General features: G+C 48.0%; 1 protein-coding gene and 1 non-coding gene across 3 annotated transcripts in view; one reads left to right on the forward strand and one right to left on the reverse strand.

Annotated features, from left to right (window-relative positions):
* HOMER2 (homer scaffold protein 2) overlaps nucleotides 1-18,137 on the reverse strand; it is a 91,882-nt gene that overhangs the window by 26,736 nt on the left and 47,009 nt on the right. For both annotated transcript variants that reach the window (XM_070775201.1, XM_019983583.2), the window contains exons 2-3: nucleotides 12,249-12,405; nucleotides 4,637-4,768 (exon numbers count right to left, since the gene is read on the reverse strand). In XM_070775201.1, the coding sequence (XP_070631302.1) occupies nucleotides 4,637-4,768; nucleotides 12,249-12,405 (289 nt within the window). The remainder of the gene's footprint in view (nucleotides 1-4,636; nucleotides 4,769-12,248; nucleotides 12,406-18,137) is intronic.
* Nucleotides 15,811-15,883, forward strand: TRNAG-GCC (transfer RNA glycine (anticodon GCC)). Its single transcript has one exon. It is a non-coding gene; the product is annotated as a tRNA-Gly (tRNA).

The raw sequence follows: 18,137 nt of genomic DNA on the forward strand, positions 1-18,137 counted from the left end.
GAGGCCTAGATTCTGCCAAGTGACCAGGAAGTGACCAGGAAGCCCCCTGGGGAAAGCTGACTGCACCAGGCCCTTCCTCCAGAGCACACAGCGATTTATCCTCAGAAAACAGACATGGACTGTGAACCATCAGGTCTCCCGGCCCCGCCACCCTTGGACTGACTTAATGCCTTCCATACCACACAGCACCACCTCTAACCAACCAACCAGCTTCTCTGCAAGGTCTACACACCACAGGATTCTCAATCCTCCCACAAACCCTATCAGCCCAAGCAGCAGGCCTTCCAGAATTCTGCCGTGCTGCCTGTTAGAACACAGGCATCACGCAGGCCCCTGGGATGGGATGCGTCTCCTCAGGGCCATGGTCAGAGACTGAGGGACCAGAGATGGCGCCACCTGCCGGGCACCAGCCCCGGCTGATCCAGGGTATTCGAAGCGGGGACGGCGTCGGCGACCTATTTATTTAAATATTTTATCAAAGATATAAAGAGTAATAGGATGAGGATAGCTCAGTAGGAAAATTCAGTGGAGAAAAGAGGCTGAGTAGCTTGGTTTACGCGGGAGACCAATAAAACTTCAAGACAAGAAGTTTGCACCACTTACGTAGGCCGCAGGCGTCCTTCCGTTCTCCCGAAGGAGAGGAGACACTGAGGCCTCCCCGGTCGGATCTTAGAAGCCCAGGCATAATTAGTAAGCATGGTGGGTTCCGCGCTCCAGATGGAGACTCAGCCAGAGTGGGAGAGAGAGACATGGGGAGACCAGTATCTCGAGAAACTGATCCCCATTCTTTATTTTCCAGAGTCTGTTTTTATACACTGAGATGTTATACAAAAGTCACGTGGGGACAGCAGTCCAGGTGCTTCACACAAATGTATACAGAGGTCTTAGGGTTGTTACATCATCTTCTGGCCAGGGGGGCCTGCTGACAATTTACGACCCTCTCCTTGTGACAGCGGTCAGTCAGTCAGGACACTTATTTCTCCAGGGCTGATTATTCTCAAAACAGACGCCACCCAAATAAAGTTACATTCCTACAGGGTGAGGGTGTAGTGGGTTTTAGTTAAGGAAAGAATTTACTTAGCCTAAGGTCTAACGTGATTAATATCAAAGGTTAATACTTATTCCTTCTATATATTCATTAATGTGTGTAAGGGCAGGGGATATGGAGACTTAGCAACAAACATTGGCTCAACAAATGAAAAACCCTTCACCAACACAATTTCTAATCAGCCCACTATACTTACACTTATAGTTTTCTAACTTCTCTAAAGAACCTGTTTTTAGAGGGTTTAAAGCATCTCATGCCTCTCACGGTTGGGAGGCTGTGAGCAATCACATGTGGCCGGACGAGCCTGTCAGGCAGGCTAGAGAACCTTCAGAGGAGTTTGTAGGTTAAAACATTCTTATCATGCCCAGGAATTATTATTAACTGGAGCTCTAGGTTAACTCCTTCTCCAAAAGAGGTGGTGGGGGACAGCCTCCTGTAAAGTCAGAGGTGTAGGTGAGAGCACAAAGTAGTAAAGTAGGCAGGCTCTGGTTATGGGGGTAGATGCTCGAGGAGTTCCAGGGGGACTCCTGAGGCTCGATCCCGCCTTTGCGTATGTCGAGCCTCCTTCCTCATGACCTTTGTCACAGGTGGAGTACCTCACTCTGGCCCCCAACAGCACCTCCCACGTTTACACCCCCGAGCTACCCTTCGGGTTTCTGCTTCCTGCCCCATGATGCTGAGCCCTGGAGATCTGGAGACTTTAGTACCCAGGAGAGAACGCGTCTATGAGGGGCTGGAATAAGAGAATGCGCAGAGTGCTACTAGGCCATCTGGGGTTTGGGCTTCGAGGGGCAGCGTCCTCAGTAGCTGGGACGCAGAGCAACACGGTCTGTGGTGTGCCCTTCATCAGGGGGCTCGTTTGTGGCTGGGTGCAGGTGCTGGGTTTGGAGGCCTCCTTAGAAAGTGCAGGTGTGTATATGTGGTGTTCACACACACATACACACGCACACACTGGACAAACGAAAGGTGCATGTAGCAAGTCCTTTCACAGTGGCTTCCTGACTCATCTCAGTCCCACTCTGTGAAAGTCCCTCTCAGTGTGCACAGGGCACCCAAGCAGCCCAGTCTGCACTAAAAGCTCCGTGAGTTCCCCAGGCATCTGGGACTCTAAGGGGCATGGGCACAGGACACCTGCTCTGCATCCTCGGGGCCCAGCTCCGTGTCGGCACAGCAGGAGCTCACTGAACACCTGCCCAGCAGCCAGTCAGATGGTCAAGGAAATGGATGAGAAACAAGTTCGGGAGCTGAGCTGCCCAAAGCCAGCCTGGCTCTAGCCCTTCTCAGATTTTCAACTCTCTCTTGGGTTCTCTGGATACTCTGATATTCTTCCAGTAAATTCTTGTGTCACACAAACTAAGCAGTCTTGCTTTTTGTTTTGTTTTGTTCCTTTTTGGCCATATTGCAGCATGTGGAATCTTGGTTCCCTGGTCAGGGATAGAACCCGTGTCCCTTGAAGTGGAAGCGTGGAGTCCTAACCACTGGACGACCAGGGAAGTCCCTAGGCAGTCTTGCTTTTAACCAGTACATTCTCAACACCTACACAGGGCTCTCCACCATCCTACAGGCAAACCTGTTCTCCTAAAACAAGCTGCTGGCCCTTCAATCGGCTAGGGGAGGCCTCTTAGAGTGGTCAGTTTGTTCCCTCAGTCCTCACTGTTCTGTTTGTGGTCAGCCTGCTCGGCTCCTCAACACCTTTCTAACCATCCACAGTCAGTGCCCCAGACCCCTTGGGCCACCAAAGCAAAGCTATGAACCCTTTCCCTAGAAAAAACAGCAACACACACACAGAACATTGGGTGACATTTCAAGGGTTGTGGGGACTTCAGGTTAAGAGCTTGTGACATTGTGACATATAAGAAATGCACATATTGGTCTTCCTCCATGGGCTCCTGGGCAGTGAGAGCATCTTTTGTCGTATTTGGTTTCTTGTCCTCAGTTCTGAGTTCAGAGCCATAGGGGAGAAATGGGTGTCTTGTGATTTAGAACAACCCCCTTTCCATCAAAACGGGGTTTATGTTAACGAGGTGACTTCTGGAAAGGACCTAAGGATGGGGGCTGTTTGCCAGGGGGACCAATCATGAATACAGGTGGAGGTGGTGGGGGACTTTTAGTCCCTCTGGGGAGGGGAGAGGGCTGGAGGCTGAACCAACCACCAAAGGTAGATGATGTAATCAATCATGACTAGTTAATAAAGCTTCCATAAAACTCCAAAAGGATGGTGTTTGGAGAGCTTCTGGGTGGGTGAACACGGAGAGATATGGGAAGAGGGGCATACTTCAGAGAGGGTGTGGAAGCTCCGTCCTTCACCCGCACCTTGCCCTGAACATCTCTTTCAACCAGCTGTTCCTGACATATACCCTTTTAAAAACTGGTAACCTGAGCAACTGAGTGAACTGAACCTAGTAAGCAAAACGCTTCTCTGAGTTCTATAAGAAGCTCTGGTGCTGGTGCTGGTTTAGTTGCTAATCCGTGACTGACTATTGCGACCCATGGACTGTAGCCCACCAGGCTCCTCTGTCCATTGGATTCTCCAGGCAAGAATACTGGAGTGGGTTGCCATTTCCTTCTCCAGGGGATTTTACCCACCCAGGAGTCGAACCTGAGTCTCCCACATTGCAGGCAGATTATTTACTGACTGAGCTATGCTGCTGCTGCTGCTGCTAAATCACTTCAGTCGCGTCCGACTCTGTGCGACCCCATAGACGGCAGCCCACCAGGCTCCCCCGTCCCTGGGATTCTCCAGGCAAGAACACTGGAGTGGGTTGCCATTTCCTTCTCCAATGCATGAAAGTGAAAAGTCAAAGTGAAGTCGCTCAGTCGTGTCCGACTCTTCGCGACCCCATGGACTGCAGCCCACCAGGCTCCTCCATCCATGGGATTTTCCAGGCAAGAGTACTGGAATGGGGTGCCATTGCCTTCTCTGGACTGAGCTATGAGGGAATCCCTATAAGCAGCTCTAGCAAATTAATTAAACCTTAGGAAGGGGATCGGTCAGTTAGAAACACAGGTGACAGTTGGGAGTCTGAAGTAGGGGGGATCTCGTAGGACTGAGTCCTAAACCTGTGGGAGCAGACACTACTTCCAGGTAAACAGTGTCAAATTGAGGTGCATTGCAGGACACCCCACAGGGGGCTGAGAACTGTTTGGTGCTGTAGGAAACACCCCCGCCACCTGCATGCATGTTGGAAATTGGGAGCCGAAACCTTTCAAAACTCTTACCGAGCATCACCTTTCTCCCTTTCTCTGAGGGCTCCAACCATAGAGTCACTGACATTGCTGGCTGTCAGACAAACCCTGGGTGCAGGGAGCTGGGGTGGTGGGGGGTTGTGGACACTAGGCAAAGCTAGTCCTGAGGCTGGGATGCAGCATTTTTAGAGACGTTTTCCCTCTCCAAACTACATCTCCATTTTTAAGGAACCTGGTGATTTCTAAAAGGTCATCTGGTCTGGCAGCCCTGCAGTTCCACAAGGGGAGAGGCTGAAGACCACAGAGGAACCTGCTCACCAGTGGCAGTGCTGGATCCCTTGACAGGCAACTACGCATCGGACAGTGGCACTCATGGTGCTGTGGGGAGGACCACCTGATTACCTTTGTCAGCTGTTGCTCCGAGGAAAACCCCAAACCAAACACCGTGTTGGCTCTGCTGTCCGCCCACTGCCCGAACTTCTGTGACGTTTTGGTGAAAGTCATATTGGGCGTGATTGTGCTGTTGATGATCACCTGCAGAGAAATAGCCCAAAGAGTTGATGCTGAAACACTGAATTAGACACCCAAGGGAGTCCTTAAAAACACCCTCTGTTGGCAAAGCTCGTATGTAAAGCCTACCTCCCCCACTGTTACATGTGGTCCTGAGTTCTTCCTCTTCTGGCTCATCCCACACTGAGTCATACACACACCACCATGATAAGGGGCAATTTTAGAGACTTAAAAACAGGCAGTTGGCCTAAAATAAGATTTCACAAGTTATCAGTGGGAGAGAGTCTCTCCTAAGGAGAGAATAGTTTCCAGAACTGCTATTTATTATCCCAAAGCTGTTGTGCATCCGATTGTCCTGAATGCCTAGCCGTGTCACAAATCCTCTGAAGAACACAGCTGCTCACCATTCTAAGTGCCTGGAGCCCCGGGGCCCACCTCAAATCACTTAAAATCTTCATGAGCAGTGGGGGCTTGCTGCTTTCCCACAGGAAAGTAAAGGTACACTCCGATTGGGATAATTGGTGGAGAGTTGATTGACAGATTAATTAGGCAGGTGTGAGCTGGGTGCATGGAGACTGTAAGGACAGTGCAGGGATCCGGGGCTAGCTGTTGCTGCTGCCCTTTGGCTTTAAAGGATGAGGAGGTGTGGGAATTTCCTGGTGGTCCGGTGGTGAAGACTCCATGCTTCCACTGTAGGGGGCATGGGTTCCATCCCTGGTCAGGGAACCAATATCCCACATGCCTCACAGTGCATTCCCCAAATTAAAAATAAATTAATTAATAAAATAAAGGATGAGGGAGTGAAGAGGCTGTGGGATGTGGAAGGAGACAGTCATGGAGCACAGGCTGTTAACAAGAGAGGTGACCTTCTGCTGAGGGCCACACTAGCACATGGTGAGCCCCCAGGAGAGGAAGCCCACAGGACAAATGCCCTCAACTCTGCCATTCTGATTTCCCACCACCCACCAGAGCCAACCAGAAGCCAGTGGCCCCGCAAGCCCTCCAATGTCATCAACAGGGCAGCCCCCTGGGGACCAGAGCGAGTGAAGAAGAGTAGAGGATGAATGCGGAGGTGATCACTCATTCCACAAGCGCTCACTGAACATTCACTGTGTGCCTGGGATTCTGCTGGCCAAAGGCACAAACAGGAAGGAGTCCAGAGTCCTGGCCTTGAGACTTCCCTGGTAGTCCAGTGGCTAAGGCCCTGCACTTTCACTGCAGGCAATCAGGGTTCAATCCCTGGTCAGGGAAACAAGATTCCACATGCCTTGCGCTGTGGCCAAAAAAGAAAAAAAAAAAAAAGATTAAAGCACAACGTTTAATGTGGACTCCTGACCCCTATGCCTACTCCTTTCTTTTTCTGTGAATTCTCTCTGAAACTTTCATGGAGGAAAAAAAAGAGACTCCTTGGTAAAGACTCAATTCCTGCAGAGCCCTGAAATCAACTTTTCAGAAAATGCACAGAACACATGCCATTAAGAGGTACTTGGAAGAAGCAAAAAAGCTAAGTGCCTCCAGTCTCCCGTCTGGCTCCAGACTTCAGAGGAGGCTGCTTGTCGCAAAATGTGAGGCAGGTCCCGTGGATTCCTTTTCAAGGCAAGTTTTCCTCAATCCAAGGAGAGAGAAGCTGGAAGGACTTAGAAATTTTCCACAAGAGGCTGGGAGTGACTTATAGCAATTAAAAGACCTGGTGCCTGCTTCCAGAAAAGGTATGAATAGACTATTTTAAAAAACATTTTTAAAAAATATGTTGGCCACGGTGCATGGCATGTGGGATCTTAGTTCCCTGACCAAGGATCAAACCCGTGCCCCCTACATTAGAAATGTAGAGTCTTAACCGCTGGACCACCAGGGAATTCCTATCAATAGATGCTTTTATTATTTTTTATTTTAAAAAAGTCAGGAAAGAAAAGAAACCAACATTCACTGAAATCCTACTATGTGCTGAGAACCTTTCCTATGTTTGCTCCCTTAATAGAAAGTGGTCTATATTGATTCAAAAGAGGAAACTATAATGTGAGAGTTGGACCATAAAGAAGGCTGAGCACCCAAGAATTGATGCTTTTGAATTGTGGTGCTGGAGAGGACTCTTGCGAGTCCTTTGGACTGCAAGGAGATCAAACAAGTCAGTGCTATAGAAAATCAACTCTGAATATTCACTGGAAGGACTGATGCTGAAGTGGAGGCTCCAATACTTTGGTCACCTGATGCGAAGAGTGAACTCATTAGAAAAGACCCCGATGCTGGGAAAGATTGAGGGCAAGAGGAAAAGGGGGTGACAGAGGATGAGATGGTTGGATGGCACCATTGACTCAATGGACATGAGCTTGAGCAAACTCTGGGAGATAGTAAAAGACAGGGGAGCCTGGCATACCGTGGTCCATGAGGTTGCAAAGAGTTGGACATGACTTAGTGACTGAACAACAACAACAACAATCATAATAATGGGTGGAGAAGGGGACCCTGACTGTGTTCTTGAAAGCAATTTCCATTCCTAGAAGAAAACACCAAACAAGTCAGAGTTTCAGGGCTTGTATCTTCTGAACATTGGTGATCATGCAGAACATAGCAGGTGCTGCTAAATATTTCTAGACTGGATGACCTCTATGGTCTCTTCCGATACAGGCTTCTGTGATCCTATAAATAACTGAGAACCAAGGGCAGGAGAGCCATCCAGAGCCCCTGGGAGAAACACCTGCTCCAGGCAGATCCTGTCCACGGGTGCAGGCAATTTCTCATAAGGATGGCAATGATTAACGCTGTCTGCAAAGAGTGCCAACAGCACAATGAAATCAAGCGCTTCGATGGCTCAATTAACAAATGCTCTGGGAACGGAGTTCCTCTATAATGGAGTTGGCGGTTCTGGGCAGAAGCTCGCCATCACTCACACAGCTGTTGGTTGTGGCTGTGGGTGATATGACGGCTTGTATTAGGGCTCCGGGAAGCTGAGAGGTGGAAGGTAGCCTCACGTGGCTCTCCTCTGTCTATGCGCAGGGCTGACCTGGGGTGATGTGCTGAGGTTTCCGTCCTGGCTCCGTCTTGGTGGTGACCCTCTTCTTGGCCTGTGGACATGGCACACCTCCTGCAGGCCTGACCCCATCCGCCACCACATCTATGGCGTCGCCCACTCTAGCTTGGTGCTGGGACCCCACAGGTAAGCCAGGCCTGCTCCTCCAAGAGCACAGTCTCCTGGAAGCCCTCCCTCCCAGAAATGGATCCACAGAGCCCCCAGGCAGCGCTGGAGCTATGTATTCCCACCAACATATGCCTTGAGGGGCAACTGTGACTGAGGTGTGAAATACTCTCCCTGGAAGAAGCAAGCACCTCAGTGTTTCAGGAAGGAGGAGACACAGGTCTGAGCATAGGTTTCTCCTATGATAAGCAGCACCCACAGCTCTCAGGGGAAGGAGGGGGCCTCCTGGCAGCCTTCCCCAAGGACAGCACGGCAAGTGCTGGGAGAGGGCAGAGGGGCCGCTGTGCCCACTGCAAACAACAGCTGTGACAGCTGCTGCTGCACCTCCTCACTTCACGGGGAGCCCTGCTCTGCAGGGTGCCCATGGTGGGCTCCACGGCTGTGGCCTTTGCTCACCACAACCTTCGAGTCCTGTTCACACCGGCAGCCTGTCCCTGAAGCAAATGCACTCCTTCATCTGGGAGGGGCAGAGCAGGCTTCCCCTCCAGCCCGCAGCAGCAGAGGGACAGCTGGCCCAGCAGCATCAAGCACAAGACCTGATATGGCCAGGCCAGGAGAGAGAGGCAGGACAGGAGGCCCAAGGTCAGAGCTGCAGCCCGTGGGCCAAGACACAGCCCCCAAGGCTCAAAGCACCTGACCATCTGTCATCGCAGTTCAGATAACACTTGGAAGCAAAAGCCTAAAACAAAGCGGAGTTGTCCCAACGTGGTGGGACACAGAGCTGGGGAGCTGGAAGCAGGGGTGGGATGCAGATGGGCAGTGGACAAGAGTGGCACGACCCTGGCTCAGGTCAGCATACTGTGCCCCGCTCCAGTCCCTGGGAAGAAAGGAAGGAGATCCATCTGGATCACTGGAGCAGGGTGGAGGCTGGGGCTGTGGAGCTAAGGAATTCAGCCACGGGTTGGGAGGAGGAAGGTGCATAAGACTGGGTGGTGGCCATCGCCATGCTGGGGTCCTTCTCCATGTCTCACCTGATGTGTGGAGCAACTGGAGGTGCAGGAGCTGACCTAGAACTGGCCGAGCAGCTCCAGGAAAGGTCCGGCAGGGCCGAAGCGGCCTGGGGATCCCTGTCTGGTATCCTGTGCTCCAGCTCTCAGGACAGGACACTCATCCCCTACCCTCAGCCCCAAGTGCCATTCACAGTCACTGAACAACTAAGGCCAGCCCCTCCCGCTACCTGGGCCTTCTGCTCCATCACAGGACACTCCCTTTTTGCAGAACAAGGCCCAGTCACAGTGCATGTGCCCTGCTGCTTAGGCAGAAGCTCTAGGTGGGCCCCTGGAACTCCGGGTGGTTGGGCATCATAGGAGGGGTGGCTGGAGATCCTTGGGCTCCAGTGCTGGATTCCAGGGGCACCCCACAGCCTGAGTTCCCCATTCTCACTTTCTTTTTGGCAGCACTAGGTCTTAGCTGTGGCACTCATGATCTTCAATCTTCATTGGGGCACATAAAGAAGGGAATCTTCGTTAGTTCCATGACCAGGGATCGAACTCAGGAGTGCTGAGTGCAGCATCTTAGCCACTGGACCATGAGGGAAGTGCCCCCTTTCCCACTTTTTAAGTGACTCCTAACTTGATGGAGGCCCCACACTGAGCCTGAACTAACTCTGTTCTGTAGTGGGGGCCCTCCACCCATCCGATTGCTCAGAGTTGGCTCCTCTGGCTCTGACCCCACCACTGTCACAGCTTCAGGAGCTGCAGAGCTGTGCGCTGCAGTGGCTGACACGCTGACACATTACTCAGAGCCCAGCTAATAGGACTAAAACACTTTCTCTAGGAAAGTCATTTGATCTGTATTTAAGCCCACTCTATCCTTGGATAACTCAGCTGACAAAAGTGCAAACCCATCTCAAGGGATGGAGGATGAACTGACAGGATCTACAGATAAAAGAAAGCAAGACAGCTTGACTCACCACCCTGAGCAGAACATCCTGGCAAGAGTCTAGGAGATTCCAGTCCAAAAGCACAGAGAAGGAAAGCGGTAACACAACGGCATTATCACCATGTTTCCCAGAGGAAGGAAAAAAAATAAAAGCACCTTCCAGATACTCAATCCTCAGACACAAGGTGCCTACCTACTATGCGCCAGGCACTTGCACACTCCCTTAGTGCTCACCGGATCCCTGCCACACCTGATCACCCAGCTTGCAGCGGGAAGTGTGCCCTAACTCAGAGAGCTGGGAGCTGGTATCTGAGGACCTGGGCACAGGCAGCAGTCTGTCAAGCCTCAACAGCAGGGTGAACTCAGCGTAAAATATGAGTAAGGGCTGTGGCAACCTGAAGGAAGAGAGAGGACTGCGAGGCCAAGCTCCTCTATCTGCAACCTCAGCGGTGCTGAGAGTACAAAGGAGGCCTTTAGAGAACTTAAGCTGAAGGGAGAATTTGCCTGAAGACAGGAGCCTCATCAAAAGATCCAGGGCACCATGAGCTCTCAGACTGTTCCTGGGGGATCCTCAATGGAGGCTTCCTGCTCCATGGTCGTGGGGGTCATGGAGGGAGGAGCCCACAGCCAGGCCCCATTCTGCAACCAGCCTGCACCCAAAACTCCCCTGCTTCCAACTGCCTAGGAGCACTGACCAGACACACTGCAGGCAGGAGGAGGCCAGTCAGAAGGCTACTGCAACAGTCTGAGCAAGACTGTACCAGGACAAGAGTTATGGCCTTGAAATCTAGAACGAGGCATAAACGTGAGTCCGGCTTTCATTTGATCAACTAAAAGGGAACTGACCCTGCGCTTTTCCATTTGCTTTCTTTTTAAAAATATTTTCTGGCAACAAATGACTGGGAAAATGGAGAGGTGGTTTAGAGGACAAATAAGGGTATTCAGCTTCAGATACACTGAATTTCTGGTGACAGCAGATAATCCATGTGAAAATGTCCATCAGGATGAACACAGATTAAAGACACAGAAGAAACTATGAAGCATCGAGTCTAGCTCTTTTCTTTTGTAAACTTGGTGATATGTCTATTGATAATCCTCCTTTACTCTGCTCCCATAATAATATGGCAAAATACTGAGGAAGGGATTTCCCTGGGGGCCCAGTGGCTAAGACTCTGAGCTCCCAACATAAGAGACTTGGGCTCAATCACTGGTTAGGGAACTAGAACCTAAATGCCAACTAAGACCTGGTGCAGTGAAATAAAGAAATAAATATCTTTTAAAATATTGAGGAAGACAGCAGAATAATGAAAACACCAGGAAAAAAATATTTCAAGAAATACTCTAAAACCACTTAATAAAATTCAACTCCCATAGCTAATAACACCAAAACCAAACAAGAACTTATACCTAAGGCTGGCGAGGATGCAATAAACTGGCATTCTCATACAGGCTGGAGGACAGAACTCTTTGGAAAGCCACTTGGCAATATTCATCAAGAGCCATAAAGTGTTAATATCTTGACCTATAATATTACTTCCAGGAATCTGTTCTAAGGAATTATCCAAAAGAAAGCAATAGGCATGGGACTTCCGTGGTGGTCCAGTGGCTAAGACTCCATGCTCCCAATATAGGGGGCCCAGGTTTGATCCCTGGTCAGGGAACTAGATCCCATGGCTGCAATGAAGAGTTCACATGCAGAAACTAAGACCCGGAGCAGCCAAATTCTTTATTTATTTAAAAAAGCAATAAGCACAATGAACAAACAAGGGTTATCTGTTTCATGAAGATGCTCATTATCTATAATAGTGAAAAAACTGAAAGCCACTTCAGTATCTAACCATAATGGGAGAGATTAAGGACATTATAGGTCCTTGGTAGAATTATCAAAATGGAATTATAATGCTCCTTATGAAGACAATGTGCTAACAAGGAAATCTATTCTTTTAAATGTCATACAGAATGAAGTAAGTCAGAAAGAGAAAAACAAATATCGTATATTAATGCATATATGTGGAATCTAGAAAAATGGTACAGATGAACTTATTTGCAGGGCAGAAATAGAGACACAGGTAGAGAGATGTATGGACACCAAGAGGGAAAAAGCGGGGTGGCATGAATTGGGAGATTGGGATTGACAGACATATATTACTATGTATAAAATACAGAACCTGCTGTACAGTACAGGGGGAAAAAAAGAAGGTACAATCTGTTTGCAAGACATATTACTGGAGAAGGGAGTGGCTACCCACTCCAGTATTCTTGCCTGGAGAATTTCACGGGCAAAGGAGCCCGGCGGCTACAGTCCATGGGGTCGCACAGAGTTGGATATGTTTGTAGGACATACAGTAAGTGAACCTTAAAAATGTATCATATTGCTTTTGATGAAAAATAAGTGACTGGGAAGGTTCAAATGAGCCGGTGAAATGGTACCTTGGCTCCATCCACACTGATGATCCGATAGCTGTTTCTTGTGACATCGTAGAAGTAGGAGACGGTGACAGCCTGCTTGCTTGCAGGCACCCAGTTCTTCTTGGTGTTGGGGTCGATCTGGAAGACATGCGCTCGGGTAGTGAAGATGGGCTGTTCTCTGCAAGAGGAGAGACGGCCCGTGAGTTGATGGAACATGGCTTCATGTATAATTTATGATTTCTAAGCCACCTAAGATTTTAATCATTTATGGGGAAAGATACATATGCATGAGAACAATGAAAACAAGAAAAGGGAAGAGAGGAGGAAAAAAACAGACACCTGAGGAGTGGTTACTGAAACCCAACACCCTGAGGCTGAGGGGCAATTGGCTTAATGAGCAATTTGCTTAAAAGGCAACTCCTGGTGCCGTGTTTTTACATCCTGGTCAAGGGTCCTGTTCTTTTTCTGATATCCTCTTGGCAGTTTTTAGGGCTTTGCAACAAATGTATTGGCAGGTAGGGATTCTACAACAGTTTTAAGATTTTGCAAACCATTTGTGACTTCATACTATATTTCTATGGGCTTCCCAGGTGGCTCAGTGGTAAAGAATCCATCTGCCAAGCAGGAGATGCAGGTTCAATCCCTGGGTTGGGAAGATGCCCTGGAGGGGCAAATGGCAGCCCACTCCAGTATTCTTGCCTGGGAAATCCCATGGACAGAGGAGCCTGGTGGGCTACAGTCCATGTAATTGTGTCCCCTACAGTTATGGGGACATGACTTACCAACTAAGCAACAACTGTATTTCTACTAAATACTACTGATATTTGCAGCATTTTATGAATGATGCATTCATTCATAATTGACTGGGCCTTAAAGTTTTATGTTTCCAACTTACAAATCTTTGGGTTTTATGCAGTATTCATTAAATCTCTTTTGCTATTCTTGTCTCTGCATTGTTGCTTTTTCACTCAGACGCCTGTAAACTCTTAATGTGATTATTAACCAAATTAGCACGGTGTCTATGTTTCTATTAAGTGAGGAATTAATTAGATCTTGACAATAGCATTAATAAGGCAGATGAATAAAAATTATAATGGATTTCACTGCATTTCATATTTTAATGTGTCTGCTTCACAAAGTAGCACAAAATAAATCACAGACTCATTACAAAATATAATTTCTTAAAATATGATTATTTTTGAAGAAAGGTAATTCAGGTTAACTGGCTGGAAAATCCTTTCCGAATAAGACAAAATGGGGGTGGGGGGAAGCCACCACACCAGGATGTAAAAATAATCCTCTCATTCATAAAATGCTATCGATTTAGTAAGCACTTATGAGAGACAAAAAATTAAATTAAAATTAGAAAAATTAATTTTTTTAATCCTCACAATTCAAAGAGACAACATAAAAGAATGGGACACCCAAGTGGAAACAGAAGATAAAATCAAAAGGAAAAAGTGAATTTTAGGTGCTCTGGTCTCTGAAAGGAGTGGTTTTAGGTAAAGTCATCTCTGAACCCATCCTGACTAAACAAGGCTCATTATTGGAAAGGAAACCCTTTCTTAAGAGAGAAACTGTATCCTAGAAAAGCAATTTACTAGGCATTTGCACCCCATGCAAGAGATACTGAATAACACCACGAATACCAGCATTAGCCATCAACTGTGACTGTAGATAATGCAGAAACTTCCTCATGACTATTTCTCTGAATGAATAAAAGCCAAGGGCACGCTCTTCCTGCTACTTCAATGCAGCTGTTTCTAGAGTTCAGCTTTCCAGAAGGGACAGAGCTCAGCACTCCTAGCCCCCTGAAACGTTCCCCTGTAGGTCCCAGGAGCAGTTTAAGAGCCTCCGGGGTGTGGATCATAAGGACGCTTGTCTTCCTGCCACAGTGACCAGGTTCACCCACCCACTCAGTCCCAAACTGACAGGCTTCTGGCCACAGGATGACAGCTGTGGAAACAAAGGAATATTCTCACTGTAGTGTTCTGCATCTGTTGTTGAGAGGGGGACCAGCCGTTGGGGAGCATGTGTGTGCCCGTGAATACCAGCCCGCCTAATCAATCCACACGGGAAAGCCTTGCATCTGTACACTCGGTGCCACGTTTTGCTAACCATACAACACCAGAAAGGAAAACACTTGCTCACCTGGAGTTCTGTATGTTTAAGAGGAGGGAGCGACTGAAAGGGCAGGAATACAGAAAATCTTTCTAAAAGGATCGAATTATGCAAAGTATACAAATACCAAATCGTTGTTGTCTACTGAAACTAACAATGTTACATGTCAATTATACCTCAATTTAAAAAAGAGAATTAAGCTAAAATCTCTGCTTCCTTTGCACAGAGCACTAACAAGCTGGGCAGGGACCCACGGTCAGGCAGGAGCCCTCCCAGGGGAGGGGGTCAGGCTTTCCCTTGTGTCCTCCACACTGGGGAGGATGGATTGGGTCTGGGTTTAGCACCCTTAGACTAGTGTTTCCTAAATCTCTGATAGGAATTAGCTGCGGCACTCAGTAAAAATACAAGTTCCTGGGCCCCAACTTAGCCCCATGGGAACCTGGCTGTGCAGGGAAGGGGCCTTCATAGTTCTATCTTTTAAATTAATTAATTTTTGGTTGTGGGTCTTTGTCGCTGCACTTGGGCTTTCTCGAGTTGCAGCGAGCGGGGGCTACTCTCCAGTTTCCATGCATGGGCTTCTCACTGCGGCGGTTTCTCTTGTTGTGGAGCACAGGCTCTAGAGTCAGGGATCAGTGGTTGTGGCAGAGCATGGGCTTAGTTGCCCCATGACATGCGGCATCTTTCTGGACCAGGGATTGAACACACATTCCCTGCATTGGAAGGAGGATTCTTAACTGCTGGATAACCAGGGAAGTTCCAGCTCTATTTTTTAACAAGAGCTCCAGGTGATTTTTATCCTTAGGAAGCTCGCATTAGACATTATCAGATGATCTAGAAACAGTGGAAGAAGTCGCCACTGCAGCCAGCACCTCTCCTCCAGAATGACAAAAGCAACTCCAAAACACCCTCCCACAGCTTGAAGAGGACAACAGAGGGGCCAAGGACAGGATCTTTGGGTGCAAAGGATGGGGGAGGGGGATGGAGAGGCAGAGGTGCTCTGGTCAGGACAGAGGGCAGCCTCTGGTGGTCCAGCTGTGACCTTCTGAGAGTGACTGAACAACAACAACACACAACCAGAGATGCAGGGATGTTGGGAGAGCACAGTGGGTGGGCTCAGCTGGCCACACCCTCGGTGGCTGCAGCCCTGGTCTCCATGGTCAGGCCTCTGCCAAGGAAGCGGCTGTTCCGGCTCAGACGGAGCACGGTGACCCAGGAAGGGAGCTGCAGGGAGACCCACTGACCCTATTCTGAGAGAGGGCCCCACAGGAGTTGCCACAGCTCTTCAAAGACCTGCGATCTCGGGCCTGGGGACCTGGGCTAGACAGGGTCAGTGTGGCACAGCTTTGAGCCCAGGAAACTACCCACAGTACTGGGATTTCTACATGAATAACCAAGTCCTTGGCTTCTGGGGGAGTTCTGTTTCATTTTTCTAAAATTATAAAAATAGTGGTATTTAGGGACTTCCCTGGTGGTCCAGTGGCTAAGACTCTGTGCTGCCAATGCAGGGGACCCAGGTTCCATCCCTGGTCAGGGAGCTAGATCCTGCATGCCTCAACTAAGACCCGGCACAGACAAATAAATAAATAAATTATAGTTATATTTTTTAAAAGTACAAGAAAAAAAAATCTAATGGTATTTAAAGAAAAAGAAGAAAAAGACAGGATGGAAAGGAAAGTCAGTTAATATTTAGCTGGTATATGTTGTATATGTTCTCATTCAACCTTCTGGACAGAGCTGTGAATGGGTAGCATTTTCTATATAGAAAGAAGGTAGGGACTTCCCTGGAGGTTGAGTGGCTAAGACTCTGTGTTCCTACTGCAGGCGACCTGGGTTTTATCCCTGGTCACTGAACTAGATCCCACAGGCCACAACTAAGACCCAGTAAAGTCAAAAAAATACTTAAAAGAAAAAAAAAAGAAATTGAGAGTTGCAGGATGATTTCAGGCAACATGGACAGCAAACCTTTACATCTTCACAGGCAAAATCAGAGCACAAACCTTACCACAAAATCCAGAAAAGCAGACTCCAACTCTGAAAGAGCACCGTGCCCTACCGGAGAAAGTAAGAGCTGGAACTAGGACACAGAAGTCAGTTCCTGTAAGTGTGCAAATCAGTATAAATAGAAAAACCCAAAGGAAACACAACTGTCCATGCCAGGAGGCCACCTTTCCTTCCCAGCAGGGAAACGCTGAAGAGTGTATATCAGAGAACAGAAACTACCTTCATACCCAATTTTATTCTCCTTTCTTTGGTGTTTGATGCTTAGGGAGTATATTTGAAATATACTCCCATTCCTTCTTCAGTGCTTTAAATAGAAAGCAGATGTTTCCGGATGGCAAACCGTTCCTTTAGGCAGACAATATAACCTACTGTTCCCTTGCACAGTCTTTTTAGAGCTGAATAAACACCAATTGCTGCTCATTGAACACATTTGGGAACCTGACAGTAATTGTCCCCAAGAATAATTAGACACTGCGAAACATATGTATGTTTGGAATATGAAAACCGCTCAGCAGAAAGGCCACTCCTGCAATGAACGATTTCTGGCTCCATGCGAAATGATTCTGCAAAGAACTGGCATGACTACTTTTTGCAGGAAAAAAAAGTAAAGTGATATTTTATTATAATCTCTCACTTGCAACTAGGCTTTTCCTGATATGAACTTGTAAAACCTCATGATTCTTATTATTCTGACTTCTCTCTGATGTGAATGAAAACAAACCATTTAGTCATTATCTTACAGTCCTTTAAACATGTTCCAAAGTCTCCTAGGATGCCCTCATTAGTTTATCTTCCTTGGGTCTTAGATCCTTGTGCACATCATTCACACAGCTCCAAGAGAAGTGTTCGGCCCAAACCTCAATGGGTCTGGCACTGTCCACCCAGCTTTGAGGACCCTCCCTGGCTCTGTGCCACACAGGACCAGCTCCAGATGCATCAGAATGATCCATGGGTACTGAACACCAGACAGGCTCTGTGCTTTTCTGCTAACACCTCCAAACCAAAGCACCTGCATTTTCACAGGACCATGCATGTGCCCTTCACTGGGGCTAAAGCATCCTCCCCTTTGGCCTTCCACTAGTATTTTGAGTCCTACTATAGCATATTAAAAAAAAATTTTTTTTTAATTAAAAAAATATTTATTTACTTTTGGTTGTGCTGGGTCTTCATTGCTATGCTGGCTTTCTCTAGTTGGGGCGGGCAGGGGCTACTCTTTGTGACAGCGTGCAGGCTTCTCACTGTGGTGACTTTTCTTGTTGAGGCTCGGTAGTTGTGGTGCACGGGCTTCAGTTGTTCAGCAGCATGTGGGATCTTACGGGACCAGGGATCTGAATTTGTTTCCCCTGCCTTGGCAGGCAGATTCTTAACCACTAGATAACCAGGGAAGTCCCCACCACAGCATTGTGAGACATCTAACTCGTGCTCTGAAGATACAGGCCCTGCACTGAGCACCTGGAATGTGGGAACAGAAGCTGGCTCACCAAGCTCTCTGCCCTCAATCTACATCTAGGCCAACAGGCCCTTGCTGGCAGGGTCGAGGCCCCAAGCCTAGGAAAAAGATCTGGTGGAAAAAGGAAATAATGGACAAAAGGTTCTAGCATATTCTTTCATAAAAAGAACCTACCAAACTGACGAGTATCTTGTAATTCTACTTTCATACAAAATCCCCATAATAAAGTTATCATTATTTGCAGATAACAGATCACACATCTGGAACACCCAAAAAAATCAACTGAAAAAGTAACTATGAATAATAAAATCCAGTAAGGTGACTAAGTAAAAAATTAC

This window comes from Bos indicus, chromosome 21 (genome assembly GCF_029378745.1).
Source record: "Bos indicus isolate NIAB-ARS_2022 breed Sahiwal x Tharparkar chromosome 21, NIAB-ARS_B.indTharparkar_mat_pri_1.0, whole genome shotgun sequence".
NCBI lineage: Eukaryota > Metazoa > Chordata > Mammalia > Artiodactyla > Bovidae > Bos > Bos indicus.